At 55.5% G+C, this 27,370-nt stretch overlaps 3 protein-coding genes and 1 pseudogene across 3 annotated transcripts; 2 read left to right on the top strand and 2 right to left on the bottom strand.

The window, feature by feature from the left end:
- Window positions 1-435: 435 nt before the first annotated feature.
- On the bottom strand, window positions 436-3,188 carry LOC119046721 (galectin-7-like). The gene is made up of 4 exons (XM_053667580.1): window positions 3,141-3,188; window positions 2,653-2,741; window positions 1,459-1,660; window positions 436-841 (listed from the first exon to the last, which is right to left on the bottom strand). The coding sequence occupies exons 1-4, from the start codon at window positions 3,153-3,155 to the stop codon at window positions 728-730; spliced, it is 420 nt and encodes a 139-aa protein (XP_053523555.1). The 5' UTR covers window positions 3,156-3,188; the 3' UTR covers window positions 436-727.
- An 8,325-nt stretch (window positions 3,189-11,513) lies between these two features.
- On the top strand, window positions 11,514-14,203 carry LGALS7B (galectin 7B). Its single transcript, XM_053667501.1, has 4 exons — window positions 11,514-11,749; window positions 12,149-12,237; window positions 13,210-13,408; window positions 14,016-14,203. The coding sequence occupies exons 1-4, from the start codon at window positions 11,735-11,737 to the stop codon at window positions 14,127-14,129; spliced, it is 417 nt and encodes a 138-aa protein (XP_053523476.1). The 5' UTR covers window positions 11,514-11,734; the 3' UTR covers window positions 14,130-14,203.
- Window positions 14,204-15,686: 1,483 nt separating this feature from the next.
- On the top strand, window positions 15,687-16,717 carry LOC119040028 (cyclin-dependent kinase inhibitor 3-like; annotated as a pseudogene).
- Window positions 16,718-20,044: 3,327 nt separating this feature from the next.
- On the bottom strand, window positions 20,045-26,719 carry LGALS4 (galectin 4). The gene is made up of 10 exons (XM_037132784.2): window positions 26,641-26,719; window positions 26,214-26,302; window positions 24,824-25,028; window positions 22,566-22,700; window positions 21,358-21,384; window positions 21,215-21,256; window positions 21,010-21,039; window positions 20,628-20,716; window positions 20,326-20,491; window positions 20,045-20,250 (listed from the first exon to the last, which is right to left on the bottom strand). The coding sequence occupies exons 1-10, from the start codon at window positions 26,683-26,685 to the stop codon at window positions 20,104-20,106; spliced, it is 975 nt and encodes a 324-aa protein (XP_036988679.2). The 5' UTR covers window positions 26,686-26,719; the 3' UTR covers window positions 20,045-20,103.
- Between the last annotated feature and the right edge of the window lie 651 nt (window positions 26,720-27,370).

Here is a 27,370-nt window from a genome sequence, read left to right as displayed (position 1 = left end):
ACATAGTCCCGGTTTTCCCCACCGCAAAGTCCATTTGGCGGTGCCCCACAGACCCCCACTCACACCCACTGACACTAATCACCCCCTGGCAGTCGGGGGTGAGCTGAGCGTCTGACCGTCTGGAACACACCCTTCTTGTCCCCTTCAGCGCCACTCCGGGGAGATGGGGAAGAAATGTGGACGGGGACCCGCCCCGGAAGCCGGGAAACTAGGAGCCCTCGGCCTTCGCGTCCCGCCCACCCCCGGGAACCCGCCCATCAGTACGCGTCTGCCCGAGGAAGCACGCGGGCGGAGGCCTGTCCGATGCACGGACCGATGGGACCCGGACGATGTCCCGATCCGCTCCCCACCGCGACCCGCCCAAGCGTCTCCAGGAACCCTGGGGCCTGGGGAGCGCGGACAGGTGGGGACCGGAGGGGCGGCGCGGGGCCCATCGCTGCCAGGTCGCCCAATCCACGCCTATAGACCAGGCGTGTGGCTATACAAAGTGCTTCAGAAGCACCAACCAAAGACCCGTCCCCCCACCTCGCGACGCTCCTTGGGCGTCCAGACTGGATCAGCCCCGCAGGCTCACGCCCGAGCCCCGCCTCGGCTTCGGAGCCGCTGTACGGCCCTGGGCCGGGAACTCCGCGCTCTAATGGCTTTCCTCGCTCACGTGAAGAAGACACGGACTCGACTCAGAGGAGGCGCCCAGATGAGGGGCTAAGACTTTATTTGCCGGCCGGGATCAGAAGATCTTCAAAGACTGCACCTCGACGTCCCCGCCCACCTCCACTGCGCGCACGCGCGCCGGCGGGATGCGGTAGCGGAAGTGGTGATACTCCGCGTCCCCGACCACCGTCTGCGAAGACCCGGGACGGTGCTTCAGATCCGGCCGCCCAAGGCCCACCCGAGCGTCGTGCCAGCCCGGACCCGCGCCCGGTAACCTGGGTAGCCCCGGTCCCCAGTGGGCACTCGTGCGGATTTGCCTTCTAAATCCCTGTCCCGAGGCTGCAATCACGTGACTGCTGGTACCCGAGCGCCTCCTAAATGTGGGCAGCGGGTGGGATGTGATCCCCACGAACCCGGCGCCCACTGCCTCAGGACGGTGAACTGCTGGGTGGTGCGGCCCTCCGCGACACTCCGCATGGGACTTGTTTCTGGGCTCCGAGTCCCGGCCCGCCCCTGTGGCTCAGGCGCTCAGGCGCCCAGGCGCCAATGAACAAGGAGGGGGGTAGGGGCGGAAGGCTGGGCCCCGCCTCGCCACTAAGACTCCCACCCTCCTCACACTTCACTCTTACTGGCTTTGTCCTTGCCTCTGCACAAATCTGCCCTTGGGACACAACTGAGGTGGCTCCCTGACAGGGACTCCTATGAAGGCACTCAGCCCAGCCTTGGCCACGCCTTGGCTCCACACCTCCACCCAGGGCCTTGGAGGCCTTCCCCAGCCACAGCAGGAACCTGGTGGCAGAGCCGCACCTTGAAGCCTTCTTCAGTGGCGATGAGGAGCACTTCAAAGGGCTGCCCACGCTGAAAGGGGAGCCCATGGCCACGCTCCTCCTTGCCCCAGGCACCCTGCTCCTTGGTGTTGAAGACCACCACGGACTGGCCCAACCGGGGGTTGAAATGCAGGGCAGCATCGGCACCCTCCTGGTCATCACACAGCAGGTTCACATGGAACCTGGTGAATAGATGATGGGGGTGGGGGTGGCAAGGAAAAATGTCAAGAGCCATGAACCACCCAGACCATCAACGGCCAATGAATTAAGAATTAACGGGGAGCACACCCAGATTTATAGGGACCTGAGTGTGTACCACACCACAGGGGTTGTGGACTGCTGGACAAGGTCCCCAGACTCCAAACGGAACACATGCTTATTGGACACACCTCCACCAAGCCAGGATCACCACACTATGGCCTGGGTCTCCCTCCTTGCCAGAGTCTGGGAGTTTCCAAGGAGGTGTGGTGCTGATGACCAGGGTACTCCAGAATTTTAGGGAACCCCTCAGTCCTCAAAGGGCTGAAAACAATACCAGGGGCCCCAATATTTAGAGGCACTGAAATTCCCAGGAAGCCAGAAGCTTCCGGTCATAGGAGGCCATATAATTTATTTATTTTTTTAAAAGATTTTTTAAAAATTTATTTATCTTTAGAGGGGAAGGGGAAAAGAGAGGAAGAGAAATATCAATGTATGGTTCCCTCTCATGCATCCCCTGCTGGGAACTGGCCTGCAACCCAGGAATGTACCCTGACTGGGAATCAAACCACAATCTTCTGGTTTGCAGGCCCCTGCTAAATCCATTAAGCTACACCAGCCAGGGCTCATACAATTTATTGCATAGGCCACCCAGATGCCCAGGGCACCTCTGGGAAACAAGAACCTTCCAGACTCCCTGGGGACTCAGTTGGGAAGTTGGAAAGCTATAAGTAGGAACCCCGAAATGGCTCTGAGCCCCCAGATTCTTACAGAACTTAGCTCCACAATCGGGGGGCATCTCTGTAAAGGCATCAGATTCCAAAATGTTGGTAATGGCCTGGGGATTCCGAACCCTGGTGCGCAGAGGGGGCCCTGGGGGGGGGGGCTCATCTCTGGGCTGAAGGGAGTCTGGGTGAGCTGGGCCTAGACCTCCCACCCCTTACCTCCACAACCTGGGGTCACACTGGAGTCTCACCTGCCAGCATTGTCGGGGACAGCACCTCGAATCCTCATCACGGTGCCCACTCTGACGCCCTCCGGCAGCGAGGTCTTGTGGCGCACGTTCTGCAAGAGGCCGGGTCAGTGGGGGAGGGGATGGTGAGTGGACCAGGAAGACCAAGCACAGGGACAGAGTTTCACCCGCAGGAAAAAGCCACAAGGATCCAGACCAACACAGAGAGAAAGAGGCAAAGAGAGCAAGACACAGGAGAAGAGATGTTTGGTGAAGCACAAAGATTAAGAGGAAAATAGACAGAGAAACCAAGGAGGCACCAAGAGGACATGGGAGAAATGGGATGGGTGGGTCCACCCAGAAGGCAGCACCCCACCACTGCACAGCACAGGAGACCACCCACCCACTCTCTCCAGTGACACAGGGCACCTCGGCCAGGCCCCACCCAGGCCCCTAGTCTGGTGCGGCCTTAGGTCCAGGACCCTCTGACCCTCAGGCCCTAGAAGACTCACAGAGCTCCCGGCCATGGCTGGGACGCTGGGGCAGGCAACGGTGGTGGTGGGTAGGTCTGCTGCAAACCTTAAGTAAAAGCAGGGCGTGCCAGGGCCTGATGACTCACCACTGTCTTTCCACACCCACCACCCACACCTGGCACAGGCCCTGGCCCTGGGGCTCTGGGGGGGCCCAGCACCCTCCCACCCTCCTCCACTCACTCAAGGTTCCCAGGTGAACTGCCTCGCTCCCTTTGAGCTGATAATGGTAGAAATAGTTAATAACGATGATGATGATTAACAACAACAGTGGCGGCAGCAGCAGCAGCAGCAAAAGAGACTCACTGAGCCACCATCCACCCAGCCTTACCCTCCCTCTGCCTGGTGCAGAGAAAGACCCATTTTGTTGTGGAGAAACTTGAGTCCCCAGGGGCCAGGTCAGGGGTTGGAACTCTGACCCCTCCCTCCCAGGTTAGGACCTGCTGCTTGGGGCTAAGCTTGTGTCTGCCCGAAATTTCAGTTTATGCTCCTGTAATGTAACAGAAGCTGTAAGGGGCAGGATTTTTGCCTGACTTCCATGCTGTGCCCTGGTGCCCACACCAGTGCCTGGCACACAGTAAGTGCTCAGTAAGTGAGGGCAAAACAAGGGAATGGAAGTAACAGCAGCTGCCATGTGCTGGCACTCCAGGTCTGGCCAGCACTTGCAAGAGACCGACCATGTTCACACAGGGTGTTGAAGGACAGGCATGGACCCCACTCCCTCGTCCCCATTTTACAATCAAGGAAACTTGCCACGTCCACTGCCGTGTCCACTGTTGGATCCCTCTCTCCGTGACAAGGTCCTGAGAGGGGGTGTAAGACTTCAAGGAAGCAGTTTCCAACCTGGTGGACGTGGCATGGAAGGCCCTGCAATAACCTATTGTGATTGTGTTTGCTTTGGGGATCATGACCCTTTTTGCTTTAATCATTATGAATACCCTGGCAGTGATTCAGATAGTGTGCCTGGACCTTTCCCGGCTCAATGAACAGAATAATATCATACTAGAACGTCAGGGAATATAAGTACAAAGAAACAACCAGAAAAATCTGAGAATTCAAGCTTAATCAATAACAGATCATTGGAAAAACACCCAAGATAAGATAGAATACTCTAGGAAATCAGGAGATGATCTCACTGCTTTCTTAGAGGGAATCAAAGTACAAAACATGTCTATAAAAGAACTCCTAGAAAAACTTAAAAGAAGTACCCTTAAAAGCCCCCTGCAACATAGGAATAGCCCCTCCTTTACCTTGAATAAGAATATATATCAACTAGACAGGCAAAGAAATAACAATAGCTAGTTGGTTATTACAAACTAAACAGTCACTAGGGAGTCAGGATTTATGGTACACAGAAAAATAATTTTGGGCAAAAAAAAGGTAGAGAGCTAAGTTAGACATCACAAGGGCCTTATAATAAATTTCCTATTTTCTCTACTCAATCTAGCGTATCCTTTTGCCCTATGACAAATTCTGAGAAACTTTAATATACAATAAGATACTTCTAATTGTCTGATTAATGGCTGTCCTAGTTAAAATAATCTTTAAATCTATGGGAACTTTCGTACTTTTACTGATTACCTTTGTATTGATTTTTTCTGCTTAAATGATCATGTTATACTGCAAATGTTAATCACTACCTAAAATGAAAATATAAAAACCTGCTTGTACTTGCAATAAACGGAACAGAGCTTCACTGTCCTTTGAGGCGTGTTGTCGTCTGTTACCCAGCGCCGACGCCTACCCTCACCTGTGGGACCCCTTGACCCGTTGCGGCTGGACCGTGGCAGAAACTGAGGCTCAGAAAGGGGAACACTCCCCCCAAAGCACACAGCTGTGCAATACTATGGTGACTGTGTCTCTGGCTGCCTTCATCTCTGGAAGCTGCTGTCCTGTCTATTTGGTGTTTGGGAACATCCGGGTCCCTGGGTGTCCCTCCATCTCTCCCCATCTCCAACTCGGCCTTCTTCCCCAAGTTCCTGCCCTGCTCCTCTCGCCTGTTCCTCATCCCACAATTACTACTGCTCTCCCGCCTAGTTTCAGGAAAAGGGGTGGAGGGTGGGGGGGTGGTCCTAGGACCTACACACACCCCCAGACCAAGGAAGAGAACTCAGTGGGACCCTCCACCCAGGCCCATTTCCAGCCCCCATCGCCCAAGACTCTAGAGAAATCCGGGGGGTGGGAAGAGTGGGCGGGGAGGAGGCAGAATGCTGAAAGATGGTTCTGGAAGTGGAGGGGGAGGAAGGGTGGGGAACTGGGCAGAAACGCCTCCGCCTCCTGTGACCCAGCAGCTCTCTTGTCTGTTTTCGCCCCTTTGCTGTCATCCCGTCCTGCCTCCCCCGACAGAGGGAAGTGGCCTGGGGCAGAGAAGGCTGGGGAATGGAAAGTCTGGGCAGGGACCAGCAGACTCGGCTCCTCACTCACCGCCCTTCAACGCTCCCCCAGGCCTCCCAGAACCGCCCCCCTCCCCCCGCCTCACTCCAGGTGCTGGTGAAGGCGGGGCAGCAAGGGCTTTGGAGAGGGAGGATGGGCAGCTGCTTTTGGGCGGGGGCTGTGAGCTCCCCAAACTCTCCATTTTGCAGAGAAGGAAACTCAGGCCTAGAGAGGGGCTTCCTCTCAGGCAAGGCCTCCCAGCAAGGGGATGGGGGGCAGGCCTGGGCTGCAGTCCAGGGCTGTGGGCCAAGGGCACGTCCTGGGACACTAAACAGAAGAGGGCGGCGGGCTTTGAGGCTGCAGCCCCAAGAGCTCGGTGGAGACGTTCTCAGAACGCAGGGTTCCAGGGCTCCCACCACTGAGGGTGGCCCCCTGCTCGCCCCATCTGTGCTTCTGCTGCATCCATCCCGGTGACACATCCTCTCCCCGGTTGCCTCATCCAAGCTGGAAAATTCTTCACAGGCTGCCGGCCTGCAAGTCCAAACTTGACTTTGGTGTGAGGCCAAACGTTTGCTCTTGATCTGCTATCGGTGTGGTTTCTGGTTCACGTCTGATAACCGAGATGTGCACACCCGTGTGACTCTCACTTGTGTGTGCAGACCATCTTCCTGTCGGTGCTGCAAGTGTGTTTTCGGGGGCGCTGTTTTTGCTTCCAGATGAGGAGCGAACGTACTTCTTTCCCAGCCAAGACCCAGCCTTCTCAGGCTCTGCATCACACAGGACGGAAAATCCAGAGGACTTAGCACGCCCCCTGCACGGGCTTGTGGGACGCACCACAGCCCTGTGCGGCCACTAGGGGGACCTAGGCCCCCTACCGGCCCCGGGTCACTGTCCTGTCCTCAGCGTCCCACAGGCTCACGACCATTCGCCATGAAAATAAGGAAGAGGGGCGGCCCGCAGGCTGAGGGTGCGGGCTTTCACCCTCCTTCAGGGCGGGACTCTGCAGGCATCAGCTGACTGGACACAGGCTCAGCGCAGGAGTCCCGGCCTCACGCGCCGTCAGTGTGGCTTCCTGGTGATTTGGGGCCCTTTTCTGTGCAAGTGGAGATAATCCAGGGGCTGCTTTGGTGTTTGTAAATAAACTCTAAAAAAAAAAAAAAGACACATCCAACAATCTGACCTTTTTCTTAAGCTAGGAAGCCCATTGGAAACCTTAATTTCTATTTAAAAATACAGGCAGTTGTCCAATGCAGTCCCTGCCAAGGTCCTCCCTTTCTGTTGTGTTTCATGCCTTAATAAACTTCTTTCATTAAACTCTCCTCAGTATTTTAGGCTGCATGGGTATTAAATTATTGCCACCGTCCAACGAAGTCTCCAAAGCATAAGGAATTCTTGCAATTCCCATGAATGAATTGTGGATATGCCAGTGCCCCTCACTTCCTCCCTTCCCTTCCCTCCCCTCCCCTCCCCTCCCCTCCTCCTCCCCTCCCCTCCCTCCCCTCCCCCCCTCCCCTCCCCTCCCCCTTCCCCTGTTGGACTCTTGGGCCCTACAGCCCTTAGGTGGGTGAACAAGGGCTGCCTCCCTAAGGGTGGGGAGGCCATGGGGCCCTGAGTGGGCTGAGGGGCACCTCTTCCCTTGGGGGCCGTGTCCAGCTGGGGCATCAGAGGAGCAGTTGAGAAGGGGGCTCAGCAGAGGGCTGACCCTCAGGGTATGGGGTCGGGGGATAAAGAGGGCAGCAGGAGGGGGCACCCCCCCCCCCCAGGGAAGAGGTGTCTGTGCAGGGCTGGGGCCCACTGAGCGGTGCTAGACCAGCAGGGCCAGGAGGGGTCCCCTGGGGAGGTAACACCTTGTGGGCATCAGGGTGGCAGACCAGGTCCGCTCTGTCACACTCATCAGAGGGGGCGCAGGTGTGGGAGATGGGACAAAGCCCATGAACGTGAGGCCTTGGGTAGGAATTAGAGCAGTCGTTTTGAGATAATCATTCCATGACTGGGCATTTATCTGGGGGTGGAGGCAACGTTACTTTCTTAGAAAAGTTTTTGTGTTAAAATATAAGTAACATAATATTGTAATTTTGTAACCATGTTTTAACGTCCCCAAGTTCATTCTGTGCAGTTAAGTCCTTGCCTGTTGTTCCGCACCCTCACAGCGTCCGTCTCCGGAGAAATGGCTAGAATCACATGCCTCTCTCTCAAGTTGAATATAAGGGCAATTGTGGAAAAGCAACTAAAGTAATAACTGAGGCGGCTGAAGGAAGATAAGAATTATTTTCCCAAGGCCTGTTCATATACAGTCCTCTGAGTCTCAGTGTGATGAGAAGAACGTTGCCTTCCTTCTGTTACTCTCCTCCTGGAAGGGCGTTTTTCATGTGGGCGCGTCCCACTTTTTTTTCAGGAAGAAAAGGGAGGTAGAAACGCTCCTCTGGAACCTGCTGTCCTGCAAGTTCCTTTCCTCAAATAACCTCACGCCCAAGGGGCCTGTGTCGGGCAGGCGTGTTTTGCCACCTTCCGCATCCACACACACATTTCCACCTGTGTTCACTTGTCTCGCGTACGTGTCTCTGCCCTTCACTCACAGACGGGAGCTTCCGTGGGCTTCCACTCATCCAAACTCCCTGGCGCAGTCACACTCAGTGGAGGGAAAGTAGGGTGCTGGATGGTGGCGGCCAGGGGAGGGGACGCGGGTACGGAGACTGGTCTCGGACCGGAAGGGGTAAAGGTCCGGAGACGGACGCTGTGAGGGTGCGGAACAACAGGCAAGGACTTCAACACACAGAATGAACTTGAGGACGTTAAAACATGGTTACAAAATTATGATATTATGTTACTTATATTTTAACACAATAAAAACTTTTCTAAGAAAGTAACGTTGCCTCCACCCCCAGATAAATGCCCAGTCATGGAATGATTAGCTCAAAACGACTGGTCTAATTCCTACCCAAGGTCTCACGTTCATGGGCTTTGTCCCATCTCCCATACCTGCGCCCTCTCTGATGAGTGTGACAGAGCGGACCTGGTCTGCCACCCTGATGCCCACAAGGTGTTACCTCCCCAGGGGACCCCTCCTGGCCCTGCTGGCCTAGCACCGCTCAGTGGGCCCCAGCCCTGCACAGACACCTCTTCCCTGTGGGGGGCTGGGTGCCCCCTCCTGCTGCCCTCTTTATCCCCCAACCCCATACCCTGAGGGTCAGCCCTCTGCTGAGCCCCCTTCTCAACTGCTCCTCTGATGCCCCAGCTGGACACGGCCCCCAAGGAAGAGGTGCCCCTCAGCCCACTCAGGGCCCCATGGCCTCCCCACCCTTAGGAGGCAGCCCTTGTTCACCCACCTAAGGGCTGTAGGGCCCAAGAGTCCAACAGGGGGAGGGGAGGGGAGGGGAGGGGAGGGGAGGGGAGGGGAGGGGAGGGGAGGGGAGGGGAGGGGAGGGAAGGGAAGGGAGGAAGTGAGGGGCACTGGCATATCCACAATTCATTCATGGGAATTGCAAGAATTCCTTATGCTTTGGAGACTTCGTTGGACGGTGGCAATAATTTAATACCCATGCAGCCTAAAATACTGAGGAGAGTTTAATGAAAGAAGTTTATTAAGGCATGAAACACAACAGAAAGGGAGGACCTTGGCAGGGACTGCATTGGACAACTGCCTGTATTTTTAAATAGAAATTAAGGTTTCCAATGGGCTTCCTAGCTTAAGAAAAAGGTCAGATTGTTGGATGTGTCTTTTTTTTTTTTTTAGAGTTTATTTACAAACACCAAAGCAGCCCCTGGATTATCTCCACTTGCACAGAAAAGGGCCCCAAATCACCAGGAAGCCACACTGACGGCGCGTGAGGCCGGGACTCCTGCGCTGAGCCTGTGTCCAGTCAGCTGATGCCTGCAGAGTCCCGCCCTGAAGGAGGGTGAAAGCCCGCACCCTCAGCCTGCGGGCCGCCCCTCTTCCTTATTTTCATGGCGAATGGTCGTGAGCCTGTGGGACGCTGAGGACAGGACAGTGACCCGGGGCCGGTAGGGGGCCTAGGTCCCCCTAGTGGCCGCACAGGGCTGTGGTGCGTCCCACAAGCCCGTGCAGGGGGCGTGCTAAGTCCTCTGGATTTTCCGTCCTGTGTGATGCAGAGCCTGAGAAGGCTGGGTCTTGGCTGGGAAAGAAGTACGTTCGCTCCTCATCTGGAAGCAAAAACAGCGCCCCCCGAAAACACACTTGCAGCACCGACAGGAAGATGGTCTGCACACACAAGTGAGAGTCACACGGGTGTGCACATCTCGGTTATCAGACGTGAACCAGAAACCACACCGATAGCAGATCAAGAGCAAACGTTTGGCCTCACACCAAAGTCAAGTTTGGACTTGCAGGCCGGCAGCCTGTGAAGAATTTTCCAGCTTGGATGAGGCAACCGGGGAGAGGATGTGTCACCGGGATGGATGCAGCAGAAGCACAGATGGGGCGAGCAGGGGCCACCCTCAGTGGTGGGAGCCCTGGAACCCTGCGTTCTGAGAACGTCTCCACCGAGCTCTTGGGGCTGCAGCCTCAAAGCCCGCCGCCCTCTTCTGTTTAGTGTCCCAGGACGTGCCCTTGGCCCACAGCCCTGGACTGCAGCCCAGGCCTGTCCCCCCACCCCCTTGCTGGGAGCCCTTGCCTGAGAGGAAGCCCCTCTCTAAGCCTGAGTTTCCTTCTCTGCAAAATGGAGAGTTTGGGGAACTCACAGCCCCCACCCAAAAGCAGCTGCCCATCCTCCCTCTCCAAAGCCCTTGCTGCCCCGCCTTCACCAGCACCTGGAGTGAGGCGGGGGAGGGGGCGGTTCTGGGAGGCCTGGGGGAGCGTTGAAGGGCGGTGAGTGAGGAGCCGAGTCTGCTGGTCCCTGCCCAGACTTTCCATTCCCCAGCCTTCTCTGCCCCAGGCCACTTCCCTCTGTCGGGGGAGGCAGGACGGGATGACAGCAAAGGGGCGAAAACAGACAAGAGAGCTGCTGGGTCACAGGAGGCGGAGGCGTTTCTGCCCAGTTCCCCACCCTTCCTCCCCCTCCACTTCCAGAACCATCTTTCAGCATTCTGCCTCCTCCCCGCCCACTCTTCCCACCCCTGGATTTCTCTAGAGTCTTGGGCGATGGGGGCTGGAAATGGGCCTGGGTGGAGGGTCCCACTGAGTTCTCTTCCTTGGTCTGGGGGTGTGTGTAGGTCCTAGGACCACCCCCCACCCTCCACCCCTTTTCCTGAAACTAGGCGGGAGAGCAGTAGTAATTGTGGGATGAGGAACAGGCGAGAGGAGCAGGGCAGGAACTTGGGGAAGAAGGCCGAGTTGGAGATGGGGAGAGATGGAGGGACACCCAGGGACCCGGATGTTCCCAAACACCAAATAGACAGGACAGCAGCTTCCAGAGATGAAGGAAGCCAGAGACACAGTCACCATAGTATTGCACAGCTGTGTGCTTTGGGGGGAGTGCTTCCCCTTTCTGAGCCTCAGTTTCCTTGCTTGTAAAATGGGGGCGAGGGAGTGGGGTCCATGCCTGTCCCTCAACACCCTGTGTGAACATGGTCGGTCTCTTGCAAGTGCTGGCCAGACCCGGAGTGCCAGCACATGGCAGCTGCTGTTACTTCCATTCCCTTGTTTTGCCCTCACTTACTGAGCACTTACTGTGTGCCAGGCACTGGTGTGGGCACCAGGGCACAGCATGGAAGTCAGGCAAAAATCCTGCCCCTTACAGCTTCTGTTACATTACAGGAGCATAAACTGAAATTTCGGGCAGACACAAGCTTAGCCCCAAGCAGCAGGTCCTAACCTGGGAGGGAGGGGTCAGAGTTCCAACCCCTGACCTGGCCCCTGGGGACTCAAGTTTCTCCACAACAAAATGGGTCTTTCTCTGCACCAGGCAGAGGGAGGGTAAGGCTGGGTGGATGGTGGCTCAGTGAGTCTCTTTTTCTGCTGCTGCTGCTGCCGCCACTGTTGTTGTTATCATCATCATCGTTATTAACTATTTCTACCATTATCAGCTCAAAGGAGCGAGGCAGTTCACCTGGGAACCTTGAGTGAGTGGAGGAGGGTGGGAGGGTGCTGGGCCCCCCAGAGCCCCAGGGCCAGGGCCTGTGCCAGGTGTGGGTGGTGGGTGTGGAAAGACAGTGGTGAGTCATCAGGCCCTGGCACGCCCTGCTTTTACTTAAGGTTTGCAGCAGACCTACCCACCACCACCGTTGCCTGCCCCAGCGTCCCAGCCATGGCCGGGAGCTCTGTGAGTCTTCTAGGGCCTGAGGGTCAGAGGGTCCTGGACCTAAGGCCGCACCAGACTAGGGGCCTGGGTGGGGCCTGGCCGAGGTGCCCTGTGTCACTGGAGAGAGTGGGTGGGTGGTCTCCTGTGCTGTGCAGTGGTGGGGTGCTGCCTTCTGGGTGGACCCACCCATCCCATTGCTCCCATGTCCTCTTGGTGCCTCCTTGGTTTCTCTGAGTATTTTCCTCTTAATCTTTGTGCTTCACCAAACATCTCTTCTCCTGTGTCTTGCTCTCTTTGCCTCTTTCTCTCTGTGTTGGTCTGGATCCTTGTGGCTTTCTCCTGGGGGTGAAACTCTGTCCCTGTGCTTGGTCTCCCTGGTCCACTCACTGTCCCCTCCCCCACTGACCCGGCCTCTTGCAGAACGTGCCCCACAAGACCTCGCTGCCGGAGGGCGTCAGAGTGGGCACCGTGATGAGGATTCGAGGTGCTGTCCCCGACAATGCTGGCAGGTGAGACTCCAGTGTGACCCCAGGTTGTGGAGGTAAGGGGTGGGAGGTCTAGGCCCAGCTCACCCAGACTCCCTTCAGCCCAGAGATGAGGCCCCCCCCCAGGGCCCCCTCTGTGCACCAGGGTTTGGAATCCCCAGGCCATTACCAACATTTTGGAATCTGATGCCTTTACAGAGATGCCCCCCGATTGTGGAGCTAAGTTCTGTAAGAATCTGGGGGCTCCGAGCCATTTCGGGGTTCCTACTTATAGCTCTCCAACTTCGCAACTGAGTCCCCAGGGAGTCTGGAAGGTTCTTGTTACCCGGAGGTGCCCTGGGCATCTGGGTGGCCTATGCAATAAATTGTACGAGCCCTGGCTGGTGTAGCTTAGTGGACTGAGCACGGGCATGCAAACTAGAAGATTGTGGTTTGATTACCAGTCAGGGTACATTCCTGGGTTGCAGGCAGGGGATGCACGAGAGGGAACCACACATTGACATTTCTCTCCCTCTCTTTTTCCCTTCCCCTCTAAATACATTTTTTCAAAATTTTAAAAAATAAATAAATAAATTGTATGGCCTCCTATGACCGGAAGCTTCTGGCTTCCTGGGAATTTCGGTGCCTCTAAATATTGGGGCCCCTGGTATTGTTCTCAGGCATTTGAGGACTGGGGGTTCTCTAAAATTCTGGAGCACCCTGGTCATCAGCACCATGACTCCTTGGAAACTCCCAGACTCTGGCAAGGAGGGAGACCCAGGCCATAGTGTGGTGATCCTTGCTTGGTGGAGGTGTGTCCAATAAGCGTGTGTCTGCCTGGAGTCTGGGGACCTTGTTCAGCAGTCCACAACCCCTGTGGTGTGGTACACACTCAGGTTCCTGTAAATCTGGGTGTGCTCCAGGTTGTCTTAATTCATTGGCCGTTGATGGTCTGGGTGGTTCATGGCTCTTGACGTTTGTTCCTTGCCACCCCCACCCCCATCATCTATTCACCAGGTTCCATGTGAACCTGCTGTGCGACCAGGAGGGTGGCGATGCTGCCCTGCATTTCAACCCCCGGCTGGACGAGTCCGTGGTGGTCTTCAACACCAAGGAGCAGGGCTCCTGGGGCAAGGAGGAGCGTGGCCATGGGCTCCCCTTTCAGCGTGGGCAGCCCTTTGAAGTGCTCCTCATCGCCACTGAAGAAGGCTTCAAGGTGAGGTTCTGCCACCAGGTCCCTGCTGTGGCTGGGGAAGGCCGCCAAGGCCCTGGGTGGAAGTATGGAGCCAAGGCGTGGCTAAGGCTGGGCGGGGTGCCCTCATCGGAGTCCCTCTCGGGGAGCCACCTCAGCTGTGTCCCAAGGGCAGATTTGTGCTGAGGAGTCAAGGACAAAGCTAGTAAGAGTGAAGTGTGCCGAGGGTGGGAGTCGTAGTGGCGAGGTGTGACCCCGCCTTTCGCCCCTACCCCACTCCCTGTTCATTGGCGCCTGAGCCTCAAGGGCGGGCCGGGACTCGGGGCCCAGAAACAAGTCCCGTGCAGAGTGGTCGCGGAGACCCACACCACCCGGCGGTTTACCGTCCTGAGGTAGTGGGCGCCGGGTTCGTGCGACTCAGGTCCGACCCGCTGCCCACGGTTGGGAGGCGCTCGGGTGCCAGCAGTCACATGATTGCAGCCTCGGGACAAGGGTTTAGAAGGCACATCCGCACGGGTACCCACTGGGGAACGGGGCTACCCTGGTCACTGGGCGCGAGTCCGAGCTGGCAAGACGTGGGCTGGGGCCTGGGCGGCCGGAACTGAGGCACCGCCTTCCCGGGTCTTCGCAGACGGTGGTCGGGGACGCGGAGTATCACCACTTCCGTTACCGCATCCCGCCGGCGCGCGTGCGCGCAGTGGAGGTGGGCGGGGACCTGCAGCTGCAGTCGGTGAAGATCTTCTGAGCCTGGCCGCCGGTGGAGTCTGGGACCCGGATCGCAAATAAAGTCTTAGCCCCTCATGTGGGGGCCGCCTCTGAGTCTGTGTCTCCTTCAGGTGGGCGAGGAGAGCCGTTGGAGCGCGGAGTTCCCGGACCAGGGCCGTACAGCGGCTCCGTGGCCGAATCGGGTCCCGGGCCTGGGAGGCTGGTCCAGTCTAGACGCCCAAGGAGCGTCGGGAGGTGCCGGGACGGGTCTTTGGTTGGTGCTTCTGAAGCACTTCGTATAGCCACACGCCTGGTCTATAGGCGTGGGTTGTGCGACCTGGCGGCGATGGGCCCTGCGCCGCCTCTCTGGTCCCCACCTGTCCGTGCTCCCCAGGCCCCATGGTTCCTGGAGGGTCGCGGTGGGGAGCGGATCCGGGCGTCGTCGCCGTCCTATCGGCCCCTGCGTCGGACATGCCTCCTCCCTCGTGCGCCCCCTGGCAGACGCGTACTGAAGGGGCAGGTTCCTTGGTCGGGGTGGGGGTGGGGGGGGCGGGACGCGAAGGCCCTGGTCTCCTGATTCCCCGCTGTGGTGGCGGGTCCTCTGCCCACATTTCTTTCCCCTGGCTCCCTGGAGTGGCGCTGAACGGGACAGGAAGGGTGCGTTCAGGACGGCCAGACGTCCCTGACTTCAAGGGTGTCATTATCTGGTGTCAGAGGGTGGGGGTCTCTGGGTCACCGTCTCATGGACTTTTCAATGGGTGAGCCCGCACTCTAGAGGGACCCGAGAGTGCGGAGGCGGTGAAATGGAACCCCCACACACACACACACCGTGGCATCGTGCGGCACGCACGATATGTGTCGAGTGTCGAGTCTGAGTTCTCGAAAGGTCGGTTTCTTCATGGGGTTGCAGGCCAGAAACCTGTGCGCCTCGTGACAGACCGCTCTGCTACCTGGGGCCGCGCCGACGTCGCAGTCGGTTCCTGACCACCTGTGACAGAGCGTGGGATGATAGGGAGGAGCAAGCTTCGCCTTGAGGCTTGGCACTTTTCAGGACCTGTTTTTCTGCCTCTTGGGACACTGGTTGAAACCACCGCACCCCGTGTACGGCCCGTGAGAAATCATTTTTAGATGGCCTGAAAAATGAGGTTGTTAACCAAAATAACAACAACAACAAAAACAGTGGAAATGAGAGGCGTTTGAGATCACAGAATTGCCATTGGGGACATAGATCTGGTTAGAAACCCAAACTCACATGGTGTCCCAATTTTAGAGTGAAGGCAAAGGGGATTTTATGAGGAAAAAGGAAGGGAAATAATTACATGAATAGAAAAAAGGAATTTCTATTGGTTCTAGCAAGCTATGTTACTCTTTAGCTATACATATATGGCTGGTTTAAAGAATGTCCATAATTATCAGTCCCCGTGATCAGAGATCTGCTTTCCTATTAGGTTTGCTCAGGGTTGTTTGCCAGACAATGTTGGTTTGGTCCCGTCCAGAAGTTGATTCCAAAGCTTCAGGGAGTAAGAGCAGCAAGGCAGTTCCTCTGTAAGGGTTGTTAGGGCTCGAGTTTAAAAGGGCTCCATTGGGGTGGCCAGCGATGAGGGCACCGAATTCCTCCCAAACAAGTGAATTTGACTCACCGAAATTGAAATATATATAGAGTGGGGCTAAAGTAGCTTGTTGAAGACAAGCAGACTCCAGTTCTGATATCATCTAACATGAATGAGTTGTTCTGTTTCTGGGTTTATGTGTGCTCTTCCAGGTTGTAAATTTAAAGATGTTAGAAGGAGGGAGGCCCTGGCTGGTGTAGCTCAGTGGATTGAGCACGGGCTGCGAACCAAAGTAATGCCAGTTGGATTCCCAGTCAGGGCACATCCCTGGGTTGCAGGTCAGGTCTCCAGTGGGGGCCATGTGAGAGGCAACCACACACTGATGTTTCTTTCCCTCTCTCCTTGCTCTCTAAAAATAAATAAAATCTTTAAAAAAGTACAAACATCTTTTTTTTTTTTAAAAAAGGAGGGTGGAAGGTACAAAGGGATAAATAGTAATGGAAAAATACAATAAAAATTAAATATAATAAAAATAAAGATATTAGAATAAATATCCAAAAAGATACAGAAGAACTAAAGAGCTCTGGTATACAAGACATTTGTTTTCTGCACCAGAAGAGCAACTGTCAAAATTCAGAGTCCCCAGTCTTTTAGGTCTCTACCAGCAGTATGGAGTTACCACTGGTCTTCATGCACCCTGAGATGGAGGGCCTCCTGGCAGAGCCAGCTGCTGCGACATGATGGAGGAGCTTGCAGTCTGCCTTAAAGATAACCGGAAAACCTTAATGCACTGTTAAGGAGGAATGGGCAGATCTCTTGTAGCTACTTGTCTACCAGTAGGAGCTATACTTGCAGACAAGTATACCTACATATATACAGACAGGCGGCACCCAGACTATACCTGTCTGAGGCAGTATCACCACCTCAAGCCATGGGCAGCCCGTGAGGATCTGGAGCAACACAGACTATAAAGTGATATAATCACCTTCTTGAGTTCCCAGACCAGCCCATTGCACATCCATCATTAAGGGAGTCATTGTCGAGATTGGTATCTAGACCAAAAAAAAAAAAGAATTAATATATATATTAATATATATATATATATGACCATGTCTGAAATGTAAGAGTCCTCTAACATACTTTGTATTGAAGTGAAAATACTAGTTTTATCAACTTGATTGTAAATGTATATTTGAAAATATTCCTAAAGTTTTCATTGGCAAACAAGAAATGGGTTCATTTATGTCAGATTTTCACAAGGGGTCCCCCGGTCCCCAGGGCTTGTTCTTGAATGACTTAGTTTTTACTTTTATTTGCATTTGTCAAATATAAGCATACATTAAAAATTTTTGTAAATATGTAGATATGGTACAAATTTCAAAAGTATGCAGCATGAAGTACACTTATTGGTACAACTGGTAAAGGTGGTTGGAGTCCTCAGATTAGCTGGTAGTAATCCATCCTTTCCTTTTTAAGATTTTATTTATTTATTTTAGAGAAAGGAGATGGGGCGGGGAAAGGGAAGGAAACATCAGTCAGTAGCCTCTCGTGCAACCCCAGCCAGGGACCAAACCCACAACCCAGGCACGTGCCCTAACCCGGAATTGAAGAGCGACCCTTCAGTTTGCAAGAGGGTGCCCAGCCGCAGAGCCACCACTCAAGTCCTCTTTTGCAAAAGTAAACTGCTGTTACTTCTGTGTTCGTTTCTTGTGTATCTTTCAAAAAAACTCTTCTGTGCTCACAAGCACAGACAGTGTCTTTGCCCTCCTTGCATAAGCAGCTGCACCCTGCACCCACGTGACGCGTGCACTGAGCATCAGTGCTCTCGGCGTCATGGATGAGACGTGAGATAAATTCACACGGACTACCGAGTCCTGTGGAGGAAAAGGACCGGCATGGCTATTCCCTCAAGGCGGGGGAGCCTCAGAATGGCCTTGCCACCCTCTCGGGGAGAGCAGCTTGGAGCAGCCAGGCAACTCTCTCAAAGGGAGAGAGAGATCACTGACCTTTGCCTAGACAGGCTTTTACTGGTTTTTTAGCACAGGAGTTCAGGTACAACCTATTAATCACTGTCAGGCAGTAAACAGTAGATAGAATACAAAGAACCATTAGGGTTTCTTCTAAATCAGGGCCTGTCAGCTAAAAGGCTACAGAACTTTGGGAACATAAACTCTTTTTCTGCTCGGGCCTTTATCATCTAACTAAAAGCATTCTTATGAAAGCAGGTTTCACAGGGTTTCACATATTCTTTCTCAGGCCTAATTACCCAGGGAGCCTGCCATTCCCAGCACAAGGCTGCACCGCCCTCTGTCATTGTTTTCGGGCTTAAGTCAGGCAGAGGAGGCAGATAGCCAAGGAATTCTCGGAGACTTCACGCAGACTGACTGAGGATTCAGGCTTCGTCGAAGCCGAGGAGCGAGGGTCCATCACCCCCTTTCTCCACAGCTCCCCAAGTCCCTCCCTGGGGCCTCCACGTGGTCATGCCTGTCTTAGGTCACTCCTCCCTTGGGAAATCTTACCCATACCGTATTTGGCTAACTGATCAAGCATTAGGGGCCAGTAATGAAAAAAGGAGCAGGAGCAGCACTCCTGCCAGGGAGATAAGCTTTGTCTCCGTCGTGGCTTATGGTCCGAAGGTCGCTCGCTCAGCCTTAGCCATGGGGCGTTTCAGCTCCTGAAACCAGGCAGGGCAGTTCCCAACACCACTGTCCTCATTTCTGTCACTTAGCAATATATGTGCCAGCCTTATTCCCTTCACTGGGTGTCCCGGTGCTGCATGGGGAGGAGGAGCAAATGCCACTTGAGCCCTCCCAGATGTCTGGTGGTGTCACTGCATCTACTGTAATCAAACTATGTTTCAGCGAGTGTCCTGGGACCTATATGAGCCAACAGCTTTTCCCTGTCTTGTAATCTTCTTTCTGATTATAAAAATGTATGCGTGCTTATTTCAGAATTTTGAAGAATGGCCCTGGCTGGCGTGGCTCAGTGGATTGAGTGCTGGCCTGTGAACCAAAGGGTTGCCAGTTTGATTCCCTGTCAGGGCACATGCCTGGGCTGTGAGCCAGGTCCCCAGTTGGAGGTGTGCAAGGGGAAACTAATCAATGTGTCTTTCCCACATCAATGTTTCTCTCCCTTTCTTTCTCCTTCCTTTCCCCTCTCTCTAAAAACATAAATAAATACAATCTTTTTTAAAAAGTCTTTAATTGTGCTGAAGTGCACAATTTTATCAAAATTGTCTATTATGGCTTCTGCTTTTGTGTCCTATTTAAGAAATCTTTGCCTATCTCAGGTCACAAAGATTCTCTCTTGTGTTTCTCTTTTTACTAGCTGTTTTTATAGCTTCAGCATTTATGTTTAGGTCTTGATGCATTTTGAGTTAATTTTTGGGTATGGTGTGAGGTAAGGGTTGAGCTGCACTGCTTACCATATGTTGGAATGACTGTCTTCCCCCATTGAATTACCTTGACTTTTTTTTTTTTTCAAAAATAAATTGACCGTACATGCGTGGGTTTGTTTCCGAACGCTCTCTTCTCTCATTGACCCGGGTGCCTCTCCTCACGTCAGCACCCCGTTCCTGGCGACTGGAGCCTTATTGCCAGTCTTGAAATCATGCAGTTTAAATACTTCGTTCTTTTCAAGATTGCTTTGACTTTAGGTTTTTTGTTTGAAAGATTTTATTTACTTATTTTCAGAGGGAGGAGGAGGGAGAAAGAGTTCAAAATCGATATGAGGAACACCGATCACGGCCTGTCATTCACATCTCACCTGGGGCCTTGACTCGCAACCCAGGCACGTGCCCAGGCCAGGAATCAAACCAGCAACACTTCGCTTTGTGGGGTGACGCTAAACCAACTGAGCTACGCTGGTCAGGGCTACTCTAGATCTTTGTAATTCTCAAATAAGTTGCAATGTATATTTCTACAAAAAACTTATGAATGTTTCTATGGAGGAAAAAAAGAAGTATTTTCTATGTCTTATCTAGTCAGTTTAGAAAATGTCTGACTTTCTCGGAATTTGTTCTCATATCTAAGCTGCCTGACCTGTCGGCCTGCATTGTTCCTCATATTCCCTCATAATGTTTTGCATTTTCTGTTGGAGTCATTAGTGCTGTTCATTTTTGATTTTGGGCGCTGATGACTGTTGTGTGGAGCAGATGAGTTGCCGCAACGAGGCCCTAAGGTCAGTGGGGAAGGGGGGCAGGTACCTGGGCTCATCGTGTGGGAGGGTGGGGGGCTGGCACACGATGAACCCAGGAAGGAAGGAAGGAAGGAAGGAAGGAAGGAAGGAAGGAAGGGAGGGAGGGAGGGAGGGAGGGAGGGAGGGAGGGAGGAAGAGGCAGAGAGGGAGGTGCACGGAGCCATGGACACTCGTTAGATGCCCTCGGACAGTTTATTAGGGGCTTAGAAGGGAGTCCTATGGGGTCCTTCTCCATATGTTCCCAGGGGTTATGGTCCCAGGACTAGATCAGATCTGGACGTAGGACAAGGTGACATCCCCCAGGATCTCCAGAGTGTCCACCTTCTGGAAGGCCGAAAGCCGATGGGAGTAGTCAAAGAGGTGCTGGCCATTGGCGTAAACCTTGAAGCGATCCAGGCCGCAGCGGATGGACAGCTGCAGGGAGAGGGGGCGTGAGGCCGCAGCCAGGACGAAGGCTTTGCACGGGAGGGATAGGAGACCCAGACTCACGTCAAAGAACTGGCCGAAACCGAAGGGGTTGTAGGAGAGCTTCCTCTCCTCAGAGCCCCACGAGCCGTTCAGATGGCTGTTCCGCACCACGGTGCCCTCGTTCAGACGGGGGTTAATGTGGAGAGCCCGGTCCCCTGAGGACCCCACCTTGAAGTTGATCTGAAAGCTGGGGACGGAGAGGGAGATCAGGGTCGAAGGGGCCAGCACCTGGTTCCCCTACGGGAATGGGCGCTGGGCACTGGACTCCTGGGCCTGTGGGAGGAGATGAGCCACGGATTCCCACCTCAGTCCAGGTTCTGTACCTCTTGCTAGTGGGGGGCACATAGCCCTTCACGATGATGGTTTTTCGGGCTGTAAGCCCCCCTTGTATTCTTCCCGTAAATGGCACAGGCTGTGGAAAGAGATCATGGGGTCCCATCATCCCTCAGGCCACCAGAAGCCAGACGCAAAGACACATTTTCAAAGAGGGGCCCATAGTCATCCTGGAAAATGTCCCCCACCCCGTCCCCTGCCCCACCCAGACCACCAACTCCTCCCTCTTCCTGCATCCCATCCCACACACCCTCTGCCACTCTACGTCCTGCCCTTGCAGTGGGCCCCGTGGGTCAGGGCCCCCCATGCCCCCCACAGTTCTGCTTCCCCACAGTGGCCCACCACAGAGCCCTAAACCACAGGGCTCCTTACCGGGTTGAAAATTGGGGGTCCCTCCATGGTCTGTGAAGTGAAGAAGAAAAGATATTATTCGATATTACTGGACAAATATTTACAACCCACCTACGCCAGGCAGGTGTTATCTCTAGGTGTTGGATTATTACTCCTGGGGAACCAACCTCTGACCCTCCCGGTTCTCGCCACTCCCTCCAGGTGGCCACACAGGCCTCCCACTTACAGGTAGTGTATTCATTGAGGGTGGGTTGCTGTGTCCCGGACCCTACACAAACACACAAAAAGCAGGAACGGTGAGGAGGGCTGGGGTCCTTCGGCCACCCCAGGGCCCCCTCAGCCACGAACCCCCACCTCGAGGGTACTTACTGGATAAGCTGGAATAGTCATGGGTGGCTGTGGGCACAGAGAGAGAAGGAGGTGATGAGAGGGACTCCAGACTGAGGCCCAGGACGCTGCCCTGAGGCAGGCTCCCCGCCCCCACCGAGGGAGCTTTGGGGTCACAGGGCGGCACCCAGACGGCTCATTAATGGAGGGAGACTCGCTGTGTTTAGGGATCTCCAGCGCATGGTGAATCTCGCTCCACCCCTTAGGACAAGCCTGGTAAACTCTATCCTCTCCTTCCCTGGCTTCCTGCTGTTCTCCTCTGCCCCTCCGCTGCACTCCGCAGCAATCAGACGCTGCACAATAACGTGTCCACTCCTCCCGGGCCCACACAACACCCACGCTCATCTCGCCCCCGACCACCATTCGCCCCTCTCTGCCGGTGCCCAGCACGGGGCCCGGAGGAGTCCTCCGAGCCTTTGTCTGTCTCTGCCTCTCAGTCTGCACGGGCTTCTCTCTCCCTGTTCCCGTCTCTCTCCTCCTCACCTTTTCTCAGGTGGTTTCTTCTGCCCCAAACACCTTTCCCTTCCCGAGTTAACTTTCATTCGCTCTTTCTGCTTCCTCTTCTTTCTAATGACCTCCTTTCTGCCTCGACTTCCATTTTCAGCCAGCTACCCCGAAGGCCCTTTTCTGCAGGCCTTACTGTTGATTTTTCAAATGTGCAATGACGAAACGTGAAGGTAAAATGGAGCCATAGGCCGGCGACCCCCTTAAGGATAAGGACATTCCCGACATTTCCTCACGAGGGAGCAGAGGCGTGGTCGGAGCACAGACCCTGGGGCTTGGACTTGCCGGCCCCGACCTGGGGCAGGTTCCCCCTGCTCCCCACGGCTCAGCTCCCACAGCGATGACTCGGAGCTGAGGGTCACGGAGCACCGTGCCGGGGAGCAGCGGGGGCTTACAGGCTGGCAGCGTGGAACTTTCAGCTGAAGGGCACGTCAGGAGCCTGACCACACACTTCCTCGAATACACTCTTCCTCCTCCCCGTCTTCAGGAAGCCCTTCCCGAAGACTCCCCAAAGCTCCCGAACGTCCCCCATCCTGGCCCTGACCACTGTGCCCAACACCATCAGGGAACATACTAGACTGTCTTGGGCCTTTGGGTCCACGGCATCGCCCAGCAGAGGAAACAAAGGAATGTGGGAATGAACGGGTTGAAGAAGGAAGCCAGTGAGAGAGGGAGACGCTACGCACGTGGCCTGGGCTTGGCTGGCCTCCCATGAAATTGATTGATTGAAGCTCCAGGTCCCCGTCCACTTGCAGGTGCGTGACCATCTGTGGGGGGAGCCGGTGCCCGAACTCATAAAACGGATTTCCGTTTACCACCACCTGGAGGGCAGGGTAGGGCGGAGTCAGCACTCGTGAGCTGGGGAGGGAGCGACAGGAAGCTGGGAACAGGGGTCTTTTTAACTTGGGATCAAAAGACTTGGGATCAAAAGTCTCGGGGATGAGCTGAGATAGCTTCAGTGTCAGGAGCCTTGGAGTCCACAGGTCAGAAGTCAAGCTGGGGTCAAAAGTCAGTTCACAGACTGGCGGATGAGAACATAGACTGTAGTCTGGGGATGGAGATCAGGAGAGAATCGAGTCTGGGTCCCACTTGGAGCGCCAAATGAGTTGGGGTGGTAGTCGATCTCGGACCTGTCTTACCTGTGTGACCTCAGGTAGATCGCTTCACCTCTCTGGGACTTTATTTCCTCACCTGTAAATCGGCCCACCCCTCACTCTGACCCGGCAGAGCCTGTTGGGGGCGCTGCGCACACCCTGTGGAGAGCCTTGCCTGGAACTCGTATCTCAGCGCGTGGTTCTAGTTGCCATGCTGAGCAATGGCCACCGGCCGAGAGCCGGCCCCGCGGGGCTGGGTGCTTCCTACGGGGTAAGCACTTGCTGTTGCGATGACAACACGCGATTCCCTCAGCAGCTGTGCGGCAGGACAAGGGACTGTCCCTGTGGTCCAAGAAAGCAGAGGCGCCCGGGGAGAGACTGGCCAGGTCAGGGGTCACACACTGGGAAGGGGCAAAGCCCAGTCTCGGATCCCTGTCTGTCCAACCTCAGAGCGAGGAGCTAAGCCCCAGCGATGAGGTTAGAAACCTGGTGCCCATATGAGGGCAAACAAAGGTCGGGGGGCGGGGGGGGGGTGGCCCAGCCCAGCAGTTCCCCTCCTAGGGACGCCTCTCATGAGTCCCGCGGACACATGTGCACGGGGTCTGCTCAGTGTCCTTGACGGGGAGCCGGGCACGGCGATGGGTCATACTCAGAGTGGGCGTGCCAGGAGCCCTGCGCCACCGTCGGGAGGTGCCGACCATGTGTGACAGCAAACCCGGGGGCTTAACACACACGCCATACGTGAGAACAGGGCAGAAAGTGACGGACAGGACCGAGCTCACACACTTAAAGAAACAGAGGCACAGAAGGAGGTCGGGGCTGAGAGAAGTCAGGGGAAAGGCCGCCCCTGGGGGCAAGGGGACCGCGGGCACTCAGGGTTATCTGGGGCCGGGAGCGTGTTTGTGGGCCGAGGGCCCGGCTGCACGGGCACGCTCTCTGTGAGAAGAAAGCACTCGTGGCGTGCACTTTTCTGTGCGTGGGTCGCACAGAACACGTGGGTCGTGTTCAGAAACACGTGCACAGTAGCAGCCAGTCACAATGTGTGCGGCTCGTTTGGACCCTGACTCAAACGAACTGCAGGAAACGACAAACAAGGCGTGTGGTGACAATAAGGACACGCTGTCCATTTTTAGGTGTGATCATGGCGGCATGACTGTGTTAATAAAAGCTGAAATGGCCCTGACTGGCGTGGCTCAGCGGACTGAGTGCGGGCCTGTGGACCAAAGGGTCACCGGTTGGATTCCCAGTCAGGGCACGTGCCTGGGTTTGAACCAGGTCTCCAGTAGGGGGTGCAAGAGAGGCAACCACACATGGATATTTCTCCCTTCTCTCCCTTCCCCTCTCTCTAAAAATAAATAAATAAATAAATAAATAAAATCTTTTTTAAAAAGCTGACACATTTATGAATGAAGTTGTATGCTTTCTGCGGTTTGCTGTGCCATCACTTGGGAGGGGAAGTGTGAGGTGAGGAGGGAAGCAGGGCCGACCATGACTGGAGCTGGCCAGGGAGACGCCTTCCCTGCGGGTGTGAGCTCAGAGTGCTCCGTGAGAAGCAGCAAAGACACATGTTTTGCAAGAACACAAAGAAACAGATGATGTACGTTATCTAAACGGGTTAGAAGCCTCTCTGCGGTGGAGGCATGGGGATGAGAAAAAGAGAAAAAGAGAAAACAATTTAATAGGTAGGGGAAGAAGTAGAAGGAAAAAAGTGAGCTAGGAAGGAAGGAGGGAGGGGGAAGAGAGAAAGAAGAAGAAGACAGGAGGAAGGAAAGAAGGGGGGCGGGGGGGGGGAGCGGGAAAGGGAGGAGGAGGGAGGGAGGGAGGGAGGGGGCCCCGGCCTGGGCTTCCACCTTGTAGTGCTCCGTGAGGACCATGATCACCAGCTCGAAGGCGGCGCCCTTGCGGAAGGGCATACTCCTCTTCCTCTCCTCGCTGCCCCACTTGCCGCCCTGCTGCGAGTTGAAGACCACCTTGTCCCAGCCATCAAAGCGGGGATTGAAGTGAAAGGCAATGTCGGACCCTGGGTTCGGTCCCGCCACAAAGTTCACGTGGAACCTGGTGGGACGGGAAGAGTTGTTTCCCTGGCCCCACCCGCCAGCCCCGCAGACCCTCCTCTGGGAAGCCCCGTCTGTCCCACCTCGTTCCAGGGGTCAGAACAGGAGGGGGTGGGTGTGCCCCTGAGTTTCGGGAGGCAGATTCGCTCACTCCCTTTCCCTCCTGGGCTTCTCCCCAGCCCCTCAGTAGGGCTGCCACTGGGACTGCCGAGTTCACCCTCGGCCACCACGGGCCAGGCGCTGTCCCAGGAAGCCTGCATCTGCCGATTCAGACTTCTTGCTGCAATCCTGGCCCTGTAGGTCAGTCCCCACGTGGAGCCAGAGGGAGCGGCTGAACATCCAAGTCGGAGCACCTCCCCTCACACCAGCACCCCCAAAGTTGTTCCGTCCGGGCAGGCGCACACCTGTCTCAGGGCCTTTGCACTGGCTGCTCTTTCTGCCTAGAACACTGTTCTTCCAGGTCCACCCCAGGCTCCCTCCCTCACCTCCATGGGGTCTTTGCTGAAATGTCCCCTCCCCAGGGAGGCCATTCCTGGACACTCTATTTAAAGGGATAGTGCCAGGTGCTTCTCTCTCATGTCCATCCATCTGCCTCTACTAGGGTGGCAGCCATGAGGACAGGGGCCTTTGTCTGTGCTGTTGGCCGCTCGGCCACGGGGCCCAGGCACAAAGCGGGCCCTCCGTGAGCGGAGGGATGATGAGCTTAGAACCAGCGATCTTGTGGCGTCAGTTCAGTTATCATTGCCATGTAAGGACTTATTTTAGTGCTTCCTTTCCAGTTCCACATGCTTTATACACTGAGTCCCATTCTATAGGTGGGAACTAAAGCACAGAGAGGGACAGTAGCTTTCCCAGTCACACAGCTGCCGACAGAACTGGCCCAGCTTCTGCTCGGCCTGTGGTTTTCGTTCACGCTGTCACACCCGCAGGTTCCAACCCAGCAGCCCAATTCCGGGGCCGCGTCGTCTTGTCTTCTGGTGAGCCTCCTGCCCGCCCCCAACCCCCAGGGCTCCCCTCCTGGTCTCATCACCAAGCCCTGGGCTCCCCAGGCCAGAGCCGTCTTTGGCCAGCCGGTGCGGTGCCACCACCGAGCTCCTCCCCAGCCAGGGTGGGGGAAAGGAAGAAAGCCAGAAGCCCCTTCTTGTGCCCGCCCCCCAGCCTAGCCTGGCCTGGGGGAGGGGCTTACCTCTTCATGTGCTCACTAGCCATTCCTTGGATGTACACGGACATTCCCACACTGAGCCCTCCGGGGATGGGCTTGTTGTAGGGCAGAGTCTGTAGAAGGGGCCGGGGGAGGGGTCTCAATGACTGTCCACTGACTGCAGCCTTTCCCCCTCATCCAGAAGCTCCCTGCCCTCCTCCCTTAAGCAAGAAAGAGGAAACCAAGGAGTGAGGGGTCAGCATGAAGATGAGGCGGGCCGAGAGTTTGGCGTGGACACAAACAGCCTGAGGGACAGGGTGGGAGTGAATCACGCGCCATGGCCAGTACTGGGGACATCAGACCCAGGGGTCTGGTGGGCACCTCCGCAGTTTGAGGTGAGAGGAAACTGGAGTCGAGAGGCCAGGCTGGAGCCAGGCCAGGGCCTGGGCTAATGCCTGGAAGAGTATCTCACCGGGTTGTAGGTGGGCTGGTAGCCAGGTGCAGGGACAAAGGCCATCTTGAATGACTGGGCTGGTGGCTCGTCCTGTGAGAAGCACTGCAGGAGAGGGAAATGGTGACAGGTGGCAGGTGGCAGCTGGCTCTTATACCTCAGGACAGGGAGGGGCGGGCAGGGCAAGGGCTCACGGGGTCCCTCTTCTGGGCACCCCGGGCTCACACCTTCTCCTTGAGCACCCCCTGGTCTCCCCTTTCTTGCCAGCCTCAGTGGCAACCAGCCAGAACCCAGATCATCCAGGCCAGGCCTGGGGGGACTCAGGTCAGGGACCCCTCCTCCTGACCCTTCTGCAAAGAGGAAGTGCTAGTGAACTTGGCCCCCGCCAGTGCCTTATCAGAGCCCATAAACCCTCCCTGGACCTTTGTTATCAGATGGAGGGCGAGGTTGGGTGGGTTGGGCAGCGCAGGGCAGGGCTGCAGGAGCGGCCCAGGACGCGGCAGGTGGGCAGCGGGAGCGAGCGAAAGCAGGGGGGGCTGGGTGCTCAGGACATGCCAGGAACTGTGAGGGGACCTAAACCGACTGCGTGCCTACTACAGGACTTTCTATTGAGTACGTGGTGGATTAGATCACTGATTTCTGCAGCCAGAGGTTACAGGGTCAAATCCTGCCTCTGGCCCTGGTTGGTGTGCCTCACTGGATTGACAACCAGATGCCCAGTTGGGGGGGCACGTGAGAGGCAACCGATCGA

This window comes from Artibeus jamaicensis, unplaced genomic scaffold (genome assembly GCF_021234435.1).
Source record: "Artibeus jamaicensis isolate MK-2021 breed Jamaican fruit bat unplaced genomic scaffold, CSHL_Jam_final contig_47, whole genome shotgun sequence".
NCBI lineage: Eukaryota > Metazoa > Chordata > Mammalia > Chiroptera > Phyllostomidae > Artibeus > Artibeus jamaicensis.
The sequence above is the reverse complement of the archived record's forward strand: the minus strand, read 5'-3'. Positions and strand labels throughout refer to the sequence as shown.